General features: G+C 35.2%; 1 protein-coding gene across 6 annotated transcripts in view; it reads left to right on the top strand.

Annotated features, from left to right (window-relative positions):
- Positions 1–14,738, top strand: part of CENPE (centromere protein E) — a 73,687-nt gene that overhangs the window by 43,133 nt on the left and 15,816 nt on the right. For 2 of the 6 annotated variants that reach the window (XM_060104417.1, XM_060104387.1), the window contains 9 exons: positions 481–639; positions 1,320–1,610; positions 2,223–2,381; positions 2,578–2,646; positions 5,046–5,153; positions 7,128–7,346; positions 9,319–9,516; positions 10,186–10,389; positions 12,708–12,926. In XM_060104417.1, the coding sequence (XP_059960400.1) occupies positions 481–639; positions 1,320–1,610; positions 2,223–2,381; positions 2,578–2,646; positions 5,046–5,153; positions 7,128–7,346; positions 9,319–9,516; positions 10,186–10,389; positions 12,708–12,926 (1,626 nt within the window). The remainder of the gene's footprint in view (positions 1–480; positions 640–1,319; positions 1,611–2,222; positions 2,382–2,577; positions 2,647–5,045; positions 5,154–7,127; positions 7,347–9,318; positions 9,517–10,185; positions 10,390–12,707; positions 12,927–14,738) is intronic. The other 4 variants (XM_060104426.1, XM_060104402.1, XM_060104395.1 and 1 more) reach the window with 3 other exon arrangements.

Below are 14,738 nucleotides of genomic sequence, written 5' to 3'. Positions count from 1 at the left end.
TACACTTACTCAATTTTTAAGGTAAAGAAAAATATATATGTGTGTGTATATTCATAACACACACATATACCATAAGTTTGTTCATTATAACAATTTGTGATAAAAAATAGGAAATAACCTAAATGCCTATCACAAGGAAACTGGGTAGATATAAGCAATATGTCAGGATACGTGCAACCCTTAAAAAAATGAAATAAATTTGAATGTTCTAATTTGGAAGCTCAAAATAACTCTTAGGGGGAAAAGCAAGTTGTAGAATAGTATGTGTATAGCATGTTTACCTCTGAAAAATATGAGTACATTGTGGGAAGGTGAGGACAGAGGAAGGGGAAGCCAACAACTTTCTAACAACATCAAAGATGTGGAGTAAGAAATAAGAAATGTATTATTTTTACTAAGAAAATGTGTCACTTTCATAAAAAAGAAAATACTAGTTAACATTAAGCTGTGTCATTTTTTTAACTTTTTCTAATAATAAAGGACCTTGGAAAACAAGAGGAACTAAGAATTGCTCACATGCATCTGAAAGAGCACCAGGAAATTATTGATAAACTCAGAAGGGTTGTTTGTGAGAAGACAGAAGAAATATCAAATATACAATTGGATTTAGAAAATTCAAATGCTAAATTACAAGAAAAGGTATTGAGGGGGTCGTGGCGCTTATATGTTTGGAAACCTGATTTATTCCTAGAATAAAAAGTAATGCCTTAAATCCCTGAGGGATGTAAAATGCTTTAGCCACATTAGAAAACAGCTTGGTAGCTTTTACTAGTACTGAACCATATACCTGCCTGTGGCCCAGCATTTCCACTCCTTGGCTATGTACCTAAGAGAAGAAAGTGCACACTTCCACATAAAGACATACAAGAGTGTTCACAGCAACTTCAGTCATAATTGCAAAAAACTGAAAACAACCCAAATGCCTATCAACAGGAGAATGGATAAATACATTGTGATTTATAAGTTTAAAAGCAGGCAAACTGATCTGGGATGAAAAAGGTCAGAATAGTGGTTTGTTCTAGGAGGAGCACATAGGAACCTTATGGTAAGGTAAGTAAATGTTCTGTATTAATTCTGAGTTGTATTTTAATCTGAGTTGTAGTTACATAGCTGTATACATATGTCAAGAATAGTTGAGCCATATACACCTAAGATTAGTGTGTAGTTATATAAATTATACCACAAAAAGAAGTAAATCCTGTATAGAATTACACAGAATATTAATGAGTGACATGGGAAAACTGTCTTAATCAGCTTAGAAACTATTCTTTATCCTTCCCTAAGAAACCATCTAATCCTAACGTTACGATTATCTTAAGGTCCAAGAACTTAAAGCAAATGAACATCAACTTTTTAAGTTAAAAGAAGAGGTTAGTGAGACACAGAAAAAAATGTGTGGCATAGAGCGACTGAAGAAAGAATTCAAGGCCCAAAGTTTAACTTTGGATAAAATAGAAATGGAGAACTTAAATTTGGCTCAGAAACTTCATGAAAACCTTGAAGAAATGAAATCTGTAATGAAAGAAAGAGATAACCTAAGGAGAGTAGAAGAGACTCTGAAACTGGAAAGGGACCTACTCAAGGCAGACCTGCAAGAAGCCATAGCTAGAGTGAGTTGTGCTCTTTCTTCCTGTCAAGTAAACATGTTTTTACTGCAAGAAGTTTGAAAATAAGTGATACTGTTGGTGAAAATTTGAATGTTATAACCTTTTAGGGAAGCAGTTTGACAATAGCATTTTAAAAATTATCAACATATACATTTGCTACAGCAGTTTTGTAGAAATTCATCCTACCAGTATATTCACATATCTGGACAGAAATACAGCAGCATTCACTACAACATTGTTTGTGGTGAACAAAATCAGAAACAATCCAAGTATCTACCAGTAAGGCACTGGCTAAGTGGTGTTTGTCTGTATAGTGGAAAACTAAGCATAAAAATGGGACACTCTTTATGTGATACGGATTTAGAAAGATGTCCAAGTGGTATGAAATTTGAAAAATAAGTGGCAGAGTTCAGCGTGTGATAGGACTGCAATGGGTGAGGCTAGGGACAGGGACTTGGACTTTATGTCCTTCTGTACTGTTCTAATTTGGGGGTGGCATGGAGGTTGTTTTTAACTATGAACATGTGTTTTTTAAGATTTTGTTTAACTAGTTCATTGTTAAGAAAAGGTAATGTGCCTTTATATCATATTTCTCAATTTCTTCTAATAACAAAGGATCTGGAAACACAAGAGCAACTAAAAATTGCCCATATGCATTTGAAAGAACACCAAGAAACTATTGATAAATTCAGAGAGAGAGTTTCAGAAAAGACATCTCAGATTTCAAATATTCAGAAGGATTTAAATAAATCAAAAGACAAATTACTGAGAAAGGTATGTGTTGTTCTGTTCTTTGGGGGAATGACTGTGCCCAAAATTACTTATGAAATGAGAAAGGACATAGATACAGATATGTCAATATAGATATATATGTACATGTACTATACTATATGTACATGTACATAGACACTATTTTCCTTTCTTTAAGGAATTCTGTTTGCATTCTAACTTGTTTTATAATTATGTCAAGATACCAGAACTTCAGAGAAAAGAGCTTCAACTTCTTAGAATGGAAGATGTCAATAAAATTCATAAAAAAGTGAGTGAAATGGAACAGTTGAAGAAGCAATTTGAGGCCCAAAATTTATCTGTGCAAAATGTGACAATGGATAACTTATACTTGACCAAGAAACTATGAAAGCCTTGAAGAAATAAGAATTGTAGCTAAGGAAAGAGATGAGCTAAAGAGAATAAAAGAGTCTCTCAAAATGGAAAGAGACCAATTCAGAGAAACATTGAGAGAAATGATAGCTAGAGTGAGTTCAGAATCTTCCCCTATCTAGTAACTATAAGAATCAAGCTTTCTTGGAAAGGGTAACAGTGTTTTGTTTTATATTTCCTGGAAACGTCTACAGACAGTAAAGGATAATGAGGGAAACTTTTTTTTTTTTTTTTTTTTTTTTTTTTTTTTTTTTTTTTGCAGTACGCGGGCCTCTCACTCTTGTGGCCTCTCCCGTTGTGGAGCACAGGCTCCGGACGCACAGGCTCCGCGGCCATGGCTCATGGGCCCAGCCGCTCTGCGACATGTGGGATCTTCCCGGACCGGGGAACAAACCCATATCCCCTGCATCGGCAGGCAGACTCTCAACCACTGCGTCACCAGGGAAGCCCGAGGGAAACTATTAGTTATAATTTTTCACACAAATAGAAAATAGTTTTAAAAGAAGCCAAAATGATGTTATTCAGATATTACCACTTTTTTTTTTTTGGTAAGAATATTTTTTTTAATTGAAGTATAGTTGATGTACAATATTATATGTTACAGGTGTACAATATAGTGATCCACGATTTTTAAAGGTTATACTCCATTTATAGTTATTATAAAATATTGTCTATTCCCCATGTTGTGCAGTATATCCGGGTAGCTTATCTAATACATAATAGTTTGTACCTCTTAATCCCCTACCCCTATATTGTCCTTTCCCCCTTCCGTCTCCCCACTGGTAACCACTGGCTTGTTCTCTATATCTGTGAGTCTGCTTCTTTTTTGTTATATTCATTAGTTTGTTATATTTTTTAGATTCCACATGTAAGTGATATAATACAGTATTTGTCTTTCTCTGTCTGACTTATTTCACTTAACATATTACCCTAGAAGTCCATCCATGTTGTTGCAAATGGGAAATTTTCATTCTTTTCTATGGCTGAGTAGTATTCCATTGTGTATGTGTATGTGTATATATATATATATATACCACATCTTCTTTATATGTTCATCTGTTGATGGACACTTGGGTTGCTTCGATATCTGGGCAATTGTAAATAATGCTGCTATAAACATTAGGGTACATTTATCTTTTCGAATTGATGTTTTTGTTTTTCAGAAAATACCTTTTTTTTTTTAACTTTTTATTTTCTATTGGGGTATAGCCGATTAACAATGTTGTGATACTTTCAGGTGCACAGCAAAGGGACTCAGCCATACATGTGCATGTATCCATTCTCCCCCAAACTCCCCTCCCAATTCTTTAGTTTTAAGAAAAAAATTGTTAAATAAAGCAGACTATTTTCTTCAGTGTAATTTTTAAAAGGGTTTTTAAACCAGGAAATAACGTTATTCTCAGTGGAGAAATATTTGTAAAAGATTAAATATCTCATTTCTCTACCTCTACACGATAGAGTTTTAAACATAGGCTCCTGTTAGTGAAGTTAGAAGGAAGAAAAGCAAGATGAGTATAAAAAAGGAAGTTCTACTAATATTTATAGATATTCAGAATCACATATCTTAAAGAACTGAACTGAATCCCTCTATAAAATTCAGACAAATAAATTGTATGAAATCTATAAAAATCTTATTTTCATATTTCATTCTCATGTTCATCATTATCTCATAGTAAAGAAATAATAAAATGGAAAGCAATACCATTTGTAATCTCAGTAGAAATTTCAGACAGCTGGAAATCATCTTTATGTGGGCTCTAACTAAATTTATAGGCTTAATTCATTCAACAAATATTTATTGAATAATGTTTTATTTTGCACTTTTAATCAGAAATACAAAATATAAACAGGATATGAATTTTCTGTTCCAAGGTGCTGGAAAGAATATATGAACAGGGCTTGGAACACCATAGGTAGTATACTTGATTTTGCTAGCATATATGAGTTGGCAGCAGTGATTCTAAGACAGAGATTTGTAAGAGTAGGAACCAGAGATATATCTAAAATCCAATTCGCAACTATAGATAGTAAAGCAACAAATCCTATCTTCAAAAAATATGTGGTTTTCCCACTTTTTCCAATGAGTTGAGGTCACTCAGCATAAGACTTAGTGTTACTGTTATTCATTTTCTGAGCATTTTTAACATTGCTTTTGAGTTACATGTGTGATATTTAATTCCATTATTGAAAAGATAAAAATGTAATCAAAGTATATGATTAGACATTACATGTTAATATAGTTATAGCTGAAGCCTTGTTTATTTCTTTGTATCAAAGCAGAATCAACAGAACCACGAAGAGGTAGTAAAATATGAAAATAAATTACTGTGTGATGGAAACCAACACCTTATAGACAGCCTGAGAGAAAAGTGCTTCAGGATAAAAGTAAGTGCTCTCCTGTTAATATTACAAATGATTATTTGTAATACCCTTCCAAAGGCCTAATGTGGAATGAATAGATAATGCTCAATATTTTTCTAAACTTTATAATCTAGTACAAATATGTATATGTGTACATATATACGTGCATACACCACACACAGAAAACAAAGGAGTTTGTGATTTTCAGGCCTCACTGGAAAGGTGATGTTTGAGCAAACACCTGAAAAAAGTAAAGGATCAAGCCACACAGGTATACAGGGGAAGAGTAGTATAAGCAGAGGGAACAGCAAGTAGAAAGCTTCTGAGACAGAAGCCTGCCTGGTGGGTTTCAGGAACATCAAGAAGGAGGATAGCCAGTTAGAAGTGAGGTCAGGAGTTAATGGGGAAGAGGCAGGCTGTGGGGCCTTAAGCGGACTTTGGGTTTTACTGTGAGTAAGATGGAGAATCCCTTGGACAATTTTGAGTACAGAGAGACATGATCTGAGTTACATTTTAAAGGAATGTTTTTGAAAATGTGAGGAAGCAGGAGGACCATTTGAAAGACTAATTTCAGTAACCCAGGCAAAGGTAATGGTGGCTCAGCCCAAAGAGGTAGCAGCGGAACTGGTGAGAAGTGTTCGGATTCTGAATACATATTGAGGGTAAAGCCAACAGGATTTACTCTCACCCCTATTAGAATGCAAAGTCCCTAAAAACTTTTTTGTGTTGGTTATGGCTATATCACTTAGAAAAATTCCTGACGGGTATCAGCATTCAGTACGTATTTCTTAAAAGTACAAATGAATGACCATACAGTGCTGTTCCATGCCATAATGTGATTCATTCTAAGACTAAAGGAAGAATCCCCCCTCCAACATCCCACATTAATGAACATCTATCTAGCTTTTCCTTAAATTATAAAAAAGAGAGCTTGTTGTTGTCAGAAGCCCCTTCTATAATTTAACACCCTGAACTAAACATGTTATTTATTACATGACTGTAACAACTTGAACTTAATCTGTTCTTCCACCTGTACTCTGACCAAGGGGTCACTTGCCTAGCCTCTCGTCATTTGTGTTGATGGGCCTAGGCTCATTGAGTGTCTTCCACATGCAGGCACTGTACTAGGTGCTTTACTTCATGAGATGGGTTTTATTGTTCCATTTATAAACAAACAAACTGAGGCTCAGAGAGGAAGTTTAGTGGTTACCCAAGGTCACATAGGTAGTAAATTAGTAGAATCAGGATTTGAAACCAGGTCTGACAAAGTAAAACTTGGGCATAGAAGCATTTTTACAAATATAATTTTATTTCCTTTAAACTATAATGTCTATATATTTTATAGATTGCATAGATATAGATATTATTTAATATTTGATCCCCTAGAAAACTTTGTGGCAATTATTGTGGTCTTCATTTTGTAGTGGTGAAAATGACTCAATGTTTCCCCAGTCAGCAAGTGGCAGAGCTAGAACCTGAACACAAACTCTGATCAAAGGTTAGAAAACTTGGATTCTAGGCAGATAATAGAAATATGTGAAGAGGCTCCACCAAGTTGACATATAACTAGTTTGATTCTTAGTCACCTATCTGCTCACTTACACTGCCTTCTGTACATAGAAGCCAGCATTCAGCCTTGAGCTACAATACATACTAGATTGAATTCACTCACATTTCTCTTCAGACTTTGTAAATAAATGCTCCTTCAAATCATGGATGTTCAAGAGACCAAAAGAAAATGCAGCAAAATGATAACAATGGTTGCTTCTGGTTTTCTTTGTTATATTTGTTTAAATTCTTTTAAATTTCCACAATAATTTCTATAATCCAAAATCAACAATAAGAGTTCGCTTTTGTTTATAAACATGAAGGTCGTAATTTATTTTTCTCCTACAAAAAGTATTAAAGAATTAAGTTTTGTTGCAATTCTAGGGCTGAGACTATTTCTTATTAAATTAGAGTGAATTGGTAAATTGAATAAATTCTAATTTTCTTTAGGAGCTTCTTAAGAGATACTCAGAGATGGATAATCATTATGAGTGCTTAAATAGATTGTCTCTTGACTTGAAGAAGGAAATCGAAACACAAAAAGAGCTTTCAATTAGAGTAAAAGCAAACCTCTCACTTCCATGTCCACAAAGCAAGCAAATTCAAAAACTTCTCACTGCAAACCAAAGATGTTCCATGGAATTTCATAGAGTCATGAAGAAACTTCAGGTACCATCTTTTTTAGTAATATCTTTGTAAATATCACTATAAATTTCCATTACAAACTTTAGTGTTTAAGTCCTGCTTTGAGAGTTGACATATTTGTTATTTAGTATATTTACAACTGAATTAAAGATTATTTGGGTCTAAGAACAGTGTGTGCAAGGTCCTCAGTGCACCTAGGACCTGTTAATTCAACAAAACCTGAGCTTTGCCTATGGGCCTAAACACTGTCCAGGTGTTCAGGAGACAAGTATGAATAACACCGCAAGGATCTCATAGTGAGTTAGGCAGACATATAAACAGGTAATAAGTGTAGCGAAAGAAGTACATTTAGATTATATGACATACCAGATAAAAAGTTAAAGAAGATAAGACTGTAGTAGAAGACAGACTCAAACGATAAAGCTTGGAGTTCATTTTGTAAATGAGGCAGAGCCATTGGACAGTTATTTTAAGGTGGTGGCTGTAGCATGATCAGATTATCATTTTAGATACTTCGCTGCAGACAAAGAAGAAATGAGTTTGTGGAGGATAAGCCTAGTGGCAGAGAGAAGAGATAAGAGACAGTTGCAGTGGTCCAGATGAGCTATGATGAGCGACTCTACTGCTAAGGAAGGATTCATAGGAATGGAGAGGACAGACGAGATTAAAGAAACATTTGGCAGCTTAACATAGTAGTTCGTGTGATTGGTGGTGGAGGTATGGGAGAGAAGTTTAGACTGAGTCCTAGGATTTGGGCTTAGCCAGGTTTGTGGAGAGTGGTACCATTAACTGAGATAGAGGGAAAAGAGATTAGGTGTTTAGTTTCAGATGTTTTGAGGTAGAGAGAGATATCTAAGACAGAACGTCTAAGAAGGGAGACCAAGCATTTAGTCAAGAGTCTGAGGCTTGTCAGGAGAAAAGTCAGGACTAAAGATAAAGATTTGGTATTCATATAGATGATAGATTGCACAACATGTGTAAGGTCGCCCAGAAAACATAATAGAGGAATAAGAGTTTGGGGATAAGTTCGGATAAGATCCGAACTCCAGAAAAGATAGTTCTCCAAGAGACAGTAGCAGAAAAGAGCAACTCATGGGTTCAAGGTTAGAAAAGTGAAAGTGACAGAAAAGAATCAAGCAACAGTGCTATTACTTAAGTCAGTGGAGGAGAGTACGTCAAAGATGAAGTAGTCAAGAGTGGCAGATGCTTCAGTCAGCTAGAATGTGGACTGAAGAGATCTCCTCAATTTGTTGATCATAGAGCTCACTGGTGACATCTGTCAGAGCAGTTTTAGTTGAGTAGTTAAGGAAAAGGCCAAATTATAAGAGTTAAGGAATGGTGGGTGTTAAGGAAGTAGGGAGCTGGTATCTGCCCTTCCTAGGTAAATTGCCCCTTACGCCCTGATATTCTTCCACAAACCCTGGCAATCAGATATCCAGAACTTATTGAGGAGATCCATGAAGCATATGGCATTCAAATTATTGTCACCTTAAAGCCACACATCTAAATATGCTTGACAAGTAAATCTGGGGACATGTCATACCCATTTTGGTTACCCAATCGAGGTAGGCAGAAGATGTTGAAAATGAATCTCAGGTATCTAGCTGGGACCTGGATGATTGATGACATAATTAACCAAAAGGGGGTAAACAGGCAAAGGTGGGTTTCTAGGGAAAGGAATCATGTGCATTTTATTTATTTTTTATTTTTTTTCATTTTAAATCTATTGAATTTGAGGTAACTGTAGGACATCCATGAGGTATATATCCAGGGGCAAGTCAGAAATATGGAACTAGATGGAGGCCTGGAAATTATTCTCCCAAGTTGCTGAGAAGAGAAAATTGGGGATAGAGAGAGGCTCTTTCCTTCTCCCTCACTTACCAGAGGATATAGATAATAAGAGGTGCCATCCTGCCTCATAGTCTCAGGGGTTTAAAACTTCATCTAAATGTGGTACAAGTTTCATTTCCCCATTTGTTTAATGTTTTTCTGCAAGTATGTGTTAAGCCATGTTACAAAGATAAAGGAAGAACAACATGAATCCATCAATAAACTTGAAGTGGCTTTTATTGATGAAGTGGAAAAGCAAAATGAACTGCTAATTAAAATACAGCACCTTCAACAAGATTATGATGTGCCGCCCAAAGAATTAAGGGACCTCAAATTGAGCCAGAGTATGGATCTGCATATTAAGGTACAATTTGTTTAAAATGGGTTTAATTAGATTTCAAGCCTTTTTATCAAGTAGAAAAGTACCTTTTCATATGTTTAGAGTCATTTTTATTTACCAAAAATTAAAAGTCAGTTGCAGAATGACAGCTGGTCAGATGTAAAGAGTGCCAAGTAATAGTCTAGCCTCCTTTCAGAGCCCCAAAGATACAGAAAATAGATGTAATATCATCAAGTGGGAATTCATGGAACCCCAGAATAAGTTTCCGAATGCCTTTTAAAACTTCCTAGATCTGTGACTGGGAGTCAGAAACATTTTTCTTACAACAACTCTGCATGAAGTGTCCTGCTCCCTCTCAGCAGTATGAGGCTGGCATTCAATTCCCAAAACCATGTACAGCCTGTTTTATGCACAGAAAAACTACATCCAGAAACAATTCATATTTTGTGATTATTAGTCACAGTTTTATAGTTTTGAGGGATTTTAATTCTAACATGCAGATTTGTAGACGTGCCTCCATTAGGCTATACACTAAAATTTTTTTTTCAAATAACTAAAGTTTTAAATTAGAATTATATTTACAGTACTTCAAAATATTAAGAATAAGAGTTCAATAAGGTGTTTTCCCCTTTTTATGATATTTAGATTAAAACTTTTCTAATGTTCATGTGATTCAATGCTTTTTTTTCTCAGGAAATTCTCAAGGATTTTTCAGAAAGTGATTGCCATAGCATAGAGACTGAATTTCAGCAAGTACTAAGTAATAGAAAAGAAATGACCCGGTTTTTGGAAGAGTGGTTGAATGCTCATTTTGATATAGAAAAGCTTAAAAATGGCATCCAGAAAGAAACTGATAGTATTTTTCAAGTGAATAACTTCTATAATAACAAAATAATTGTAAGTAGTAATTTTCTTGTGCTACCTCATTTTTTTTGTTGTTGTCTGCTTTAATTTTTATACTTCATTTGTCAAAATACTTAGAGCAACTTAATTTTAAGTATTTTCTTAAAATTTATTTGTATATGCTTTGTGAAAAAAAATTGACTATGTAAAACATCTTCTGCCTCTAATGTATTATGCTTCCTTAGGATAATTAAATATATATTTAAACTTGTAAAGAAGATAACAAAATCTTGGTGTGTAGTAATCATTTTGTTACACACAGATTTGGAATCTGTGGAATCCGGAATCCTCTTGCGATTCTCCTCTTTCTTTTCTCACTTCTCACTGCTTCTGTAGGAATTGAGCCTTTTCCCCAAGTAGGCTCAGACAAGATGAGACATGAGCCTGTTTCAGGGCTACAGGCAGCACCTGTAGGAAAGCCCTGGACAAGCCTAGCCAGCTGCGTTATTAATAAGGCCTCACTCACATGCTTTTTGTCTTAGCAGTGTCACTGTCACATGCCCTGATCCTTCAACTTTGATGTTCAAAAATGTGGTTTGTAATCATTGTTCCCAAGGTGATCAGCCCTAGTGGACAGATTCATAAGAACCAACATTGCGGGGCTTCCCTGGTGGCACAGTGGTTGAGAGTCTGCCTGCCAATGCAGGGGACACGGGTTCGTGCCCCGGTCCAGGAAGATCCCACATGCTGCGGAGCGGCTGGGCCTGTGAGCCATGGCCGCTGAGCCTGTGCGTCCAGAGCCTGTGCTCCGCAACGGGAGAGGCCACGACAGTGAGAGGCCCGCGTACAGCAAAAAAAAAAAAAAAAAAGAACCAACATTGCTTACGACCAGTTTATTAATTTGTTTTACTTTCCACTGATCAGAATATTCATTCTACTTTCTGAAGTAATCCCTATCTCATATACCTAGTAAAATATGCAGTAATCAGAAAGTTGCTTGTTATTATATGTAATTGGAACAAAGAGGCCTGGATTAATATTACAGCTTTTAATATTGGTTTTATATGCCTATGTTTGGGTAGTTATTTCCAGACAAAGACTTTAACTTCATCTGGAAACTAAAATCGCATTGAAATATAGACAATGTTTAAAAAAAAATGTTTTCCTGTGGCTAGATTGTTCATCCATTTGTTGAATACCCCAAGCAAAATAGTAAATGAGCTGTTTAAAAAAAAAAAAAAGTCCACAGTCAATGGAGATAAGCATAACTGATGTTTGGATAAGATAATTTCCATATAATTCCATGTTTTTCTGTAATGTTGAGGACCCAGTTGTGATTAGAAAGTAGAGATTCCTTCAACAAGTTCCTACTGTTTAGCACAGGGAACTATACTCAATATTTTGTAATAACCTATAAGGGAAAAGAATATGAAAAAGAAGATACATACGTATGTATAACTGAATCACTTTGCTGTACACCTGAAACGAACACAACATTGTAAATCAATTATACTTCAATAAAAAGGAAAAGAAAGTAGGGATTCCTGCTGTGGGTATCAGCATGGATCAGCATGGATATGTGGCTTCTTCCAGCACCCTGAAAGAAGGAACTGGTAATTCTGTACGTTGAGAGGTCCATAGTCTAGAGCCATGGAGGGTCCAGGATGCCAGCAAGAACACAGCTAATTTAGGATCCAAGTCTGACAGAATTGCCATAAAACCACAAAGAAATTTATAGGTAAGACCAATAAGGCATCCATGATGAGAGCAAAAAAAGTATGTCCCTTAGGAATTAGGAAGTAAAAAGATGATATGACTAATTTCAGAGTTAGTTAGGCTTTGATGTAAAAGAAGACATTGGTTGATCATTATTCCCTACACAGAAATACAAGGTTTTCAGATTAATTACCAAAAGTCAGTGAATGATTTTCCCTGGAACCACTGAGGTTTGGAATGAAAATAGCTTGTTTTTAAGTTTATTGGTTATGCTCTGCTATTAGATGTCAGTTAATGTTTATATATGACATGATATGTGTCATAACATACATAATAACTTTAACCTGCACAATTCTTCAGATTCTTCTTCATACATTAGTACTGATCTAATAAGGTAAGATTATCATCTTGCAAATCAACACGAATGCTCTCCAGCCTTTATTCTTTTATTCTCATCACCAACATCCAACATCGTTTGAAATTTCAGGACGTGACGCAAACCACAAAGAATGTTCACATTCTATTAAAGTGCTGTTCTGGAATATCCTGAATAATTTTGGCATATGCCTTGTCCTAGAAATCTATTATTTTCATAGTGGGTTTTTTTTTAATGTAATTCATCTTAGAGCTATAATGGTGTTTTTACTATCCAATAGACTATAATGAATGAATCAACAGAATTTGAAGAAAGAAATGCCACCATAGCCAAAGAATGGGAACATGATCTGAAATCAATGAGAGAGAACAATGAAAAACTGTTTAAAATCTACCAAACTTTGAAGATCTCCCTGACCTCTGGTGCCCTTGTTAATCCTACTACACAAGACAATAAGAATCTTCGTGTTACATCAAGAACTACACAACAAGCCACAGAGGTATGTACTTTCTTATGTTTTTCAATTTGCAACTTCATCAAAGACTTAAAAATGCATTTAACGTCTTATATAACATTTATATATAACATGTCTTATATAACACTTCAGAGCAAAATTATAGTATTGAATGTGTTAAGGAACATGGACCATCTTTGTGTCCGTGTGATGGGCTTGTTTTGGTTTTTTTTTTGCGGTACGCGGGCCTCTCACTGTAGCGGCCTCTCCTGTTGCGGAGCACAGGCTCTGGACGCGCAGGCTCACGGTCCCAGCCGCTCCGCAGCATGTGGAATCTTCCCAGACCAGGGCACGAACCCGTGTCCCCTGCATCGGCAGGCGGACTCTCAACCACTGCGCCACCAGGGAAGCCCAGGTTTGTTTTTAAATATAGTTCTATCGTGGCTATCACTCAACTAATTATGAAGCTAGACATTATATAAGAACTTCCCTTTGGATTATAAAACAGAAGTAACTCATAGCTTAAATTGATTACTAGATACAGACACTTAAAGTATTATTACCATACAGTGTAAATTTCCTAAATCATGTGACTTTCTATTAAAATATAATCTGTGTCTGTATACAGAACTAGTTTAGGGGGAAAGAGCAATTTAGTTTTTCTCTAATTATCATCAGTGTCTTTCATACTGGTTAGTGTTATAATCAAGATCAAAATGGAAGAAGCCAAAAATATAACAGATTTCTTAAGCAGATTAACCTGTGTCCAAGAATCAGTATGTTATTTGAATAATTCAGTTACTTTATTAACTACCCTTATGTGGGACTCTGTAAAGCAAACATGCTATTTTATTTTGTTAGCACACAAAATGACTTAGTAGGGCACCCAAGAGTGTATATAACTTATACACTTATACACTTATATAACTTATAACTTATCATTTTTACCAAAATAAATACTTATAATAAAATATCAGCCACTAGTTTAATCATTACCAGTGGAAACTAGAAGGTCACTAGTATACAATTGATTGATTTGCCGCACTACACTACCTCAGTCAGCTGGCAAAGATAAAATAGCAGAAATTTGAAACCCATCTACCAAAGCAATAAGATAAAGAAGCAGAGGGAGATTACGTCTTTAGTGACCCAGGAAGTGCCCTATCAGATAAGAAATAATATGCCATTAGTTTGGTAACTATGCCAAATTAGAGTAATTTGGTAATGATACAGGAATAGATAACTAGAGTAGTTTGGTAATGATGCAGAAATAGGTAAACAGAGCATTGGAACAGAACAGAGTTCAGCAGCATACTCAGATAAGTATGAGAATTTAGTATATGATAATGGTAACAGTCAGCTCAGTGGGGAAAAGACGATTTACTTAATGTTTGTTTCAGAGCAACGACCTAGCTATCTGGGGGAAGAGTCTGGATTTCTAACCCACTCATGAAACAAAAATAAATTCTGAGTAGGTCAAAAAACACATTTTCCAGGAAAACCTGCATATATATGTATGTGAATAATCTTATAAATATGAACAAATTCAGGTATTTAAATTCCAGTATTTTTGTACTTGGAAAAAACTGGAAATAACCTAAGTGTTCATTAGTGGATGATCTCCGTGAAACAGGATGTATGTATCCATGAAAACAGATATGAGAGATCTATATGTATCGATAATGGAAAGATCTGAAAAATATATTATTAGATTTTTTTTAAATGCAGAACTATATATTTAGTATACTATATATTTAGTAACTATATATTTATTTCCTACTGTGTGTATGACTGTTTTCATGAACTGAATATTCACTTATGCTTAGATACACATAGGAGACTTCTGGAAGGATACAC

The sequence above is a fragment of the Mesoplodon densirostris genome, chromosome 1 (assembly GCF_025265405.1).
Source record: "Mesoplodon densirostris isolate mMesDen1 chromosome 1, mMesDen1 primary haplotype, whole genome shotgun sequence".
NCBI classification, from domain to species: Eukaryota; Metazoa; Chordata; class Mammalia; order Artiodactyla; family Ziphiidae; genus Mesoplodon; species Mesoplodon densirostris.
This window is presented reverse-complemented; position numbering and strand designations above follow the sequence as displayed.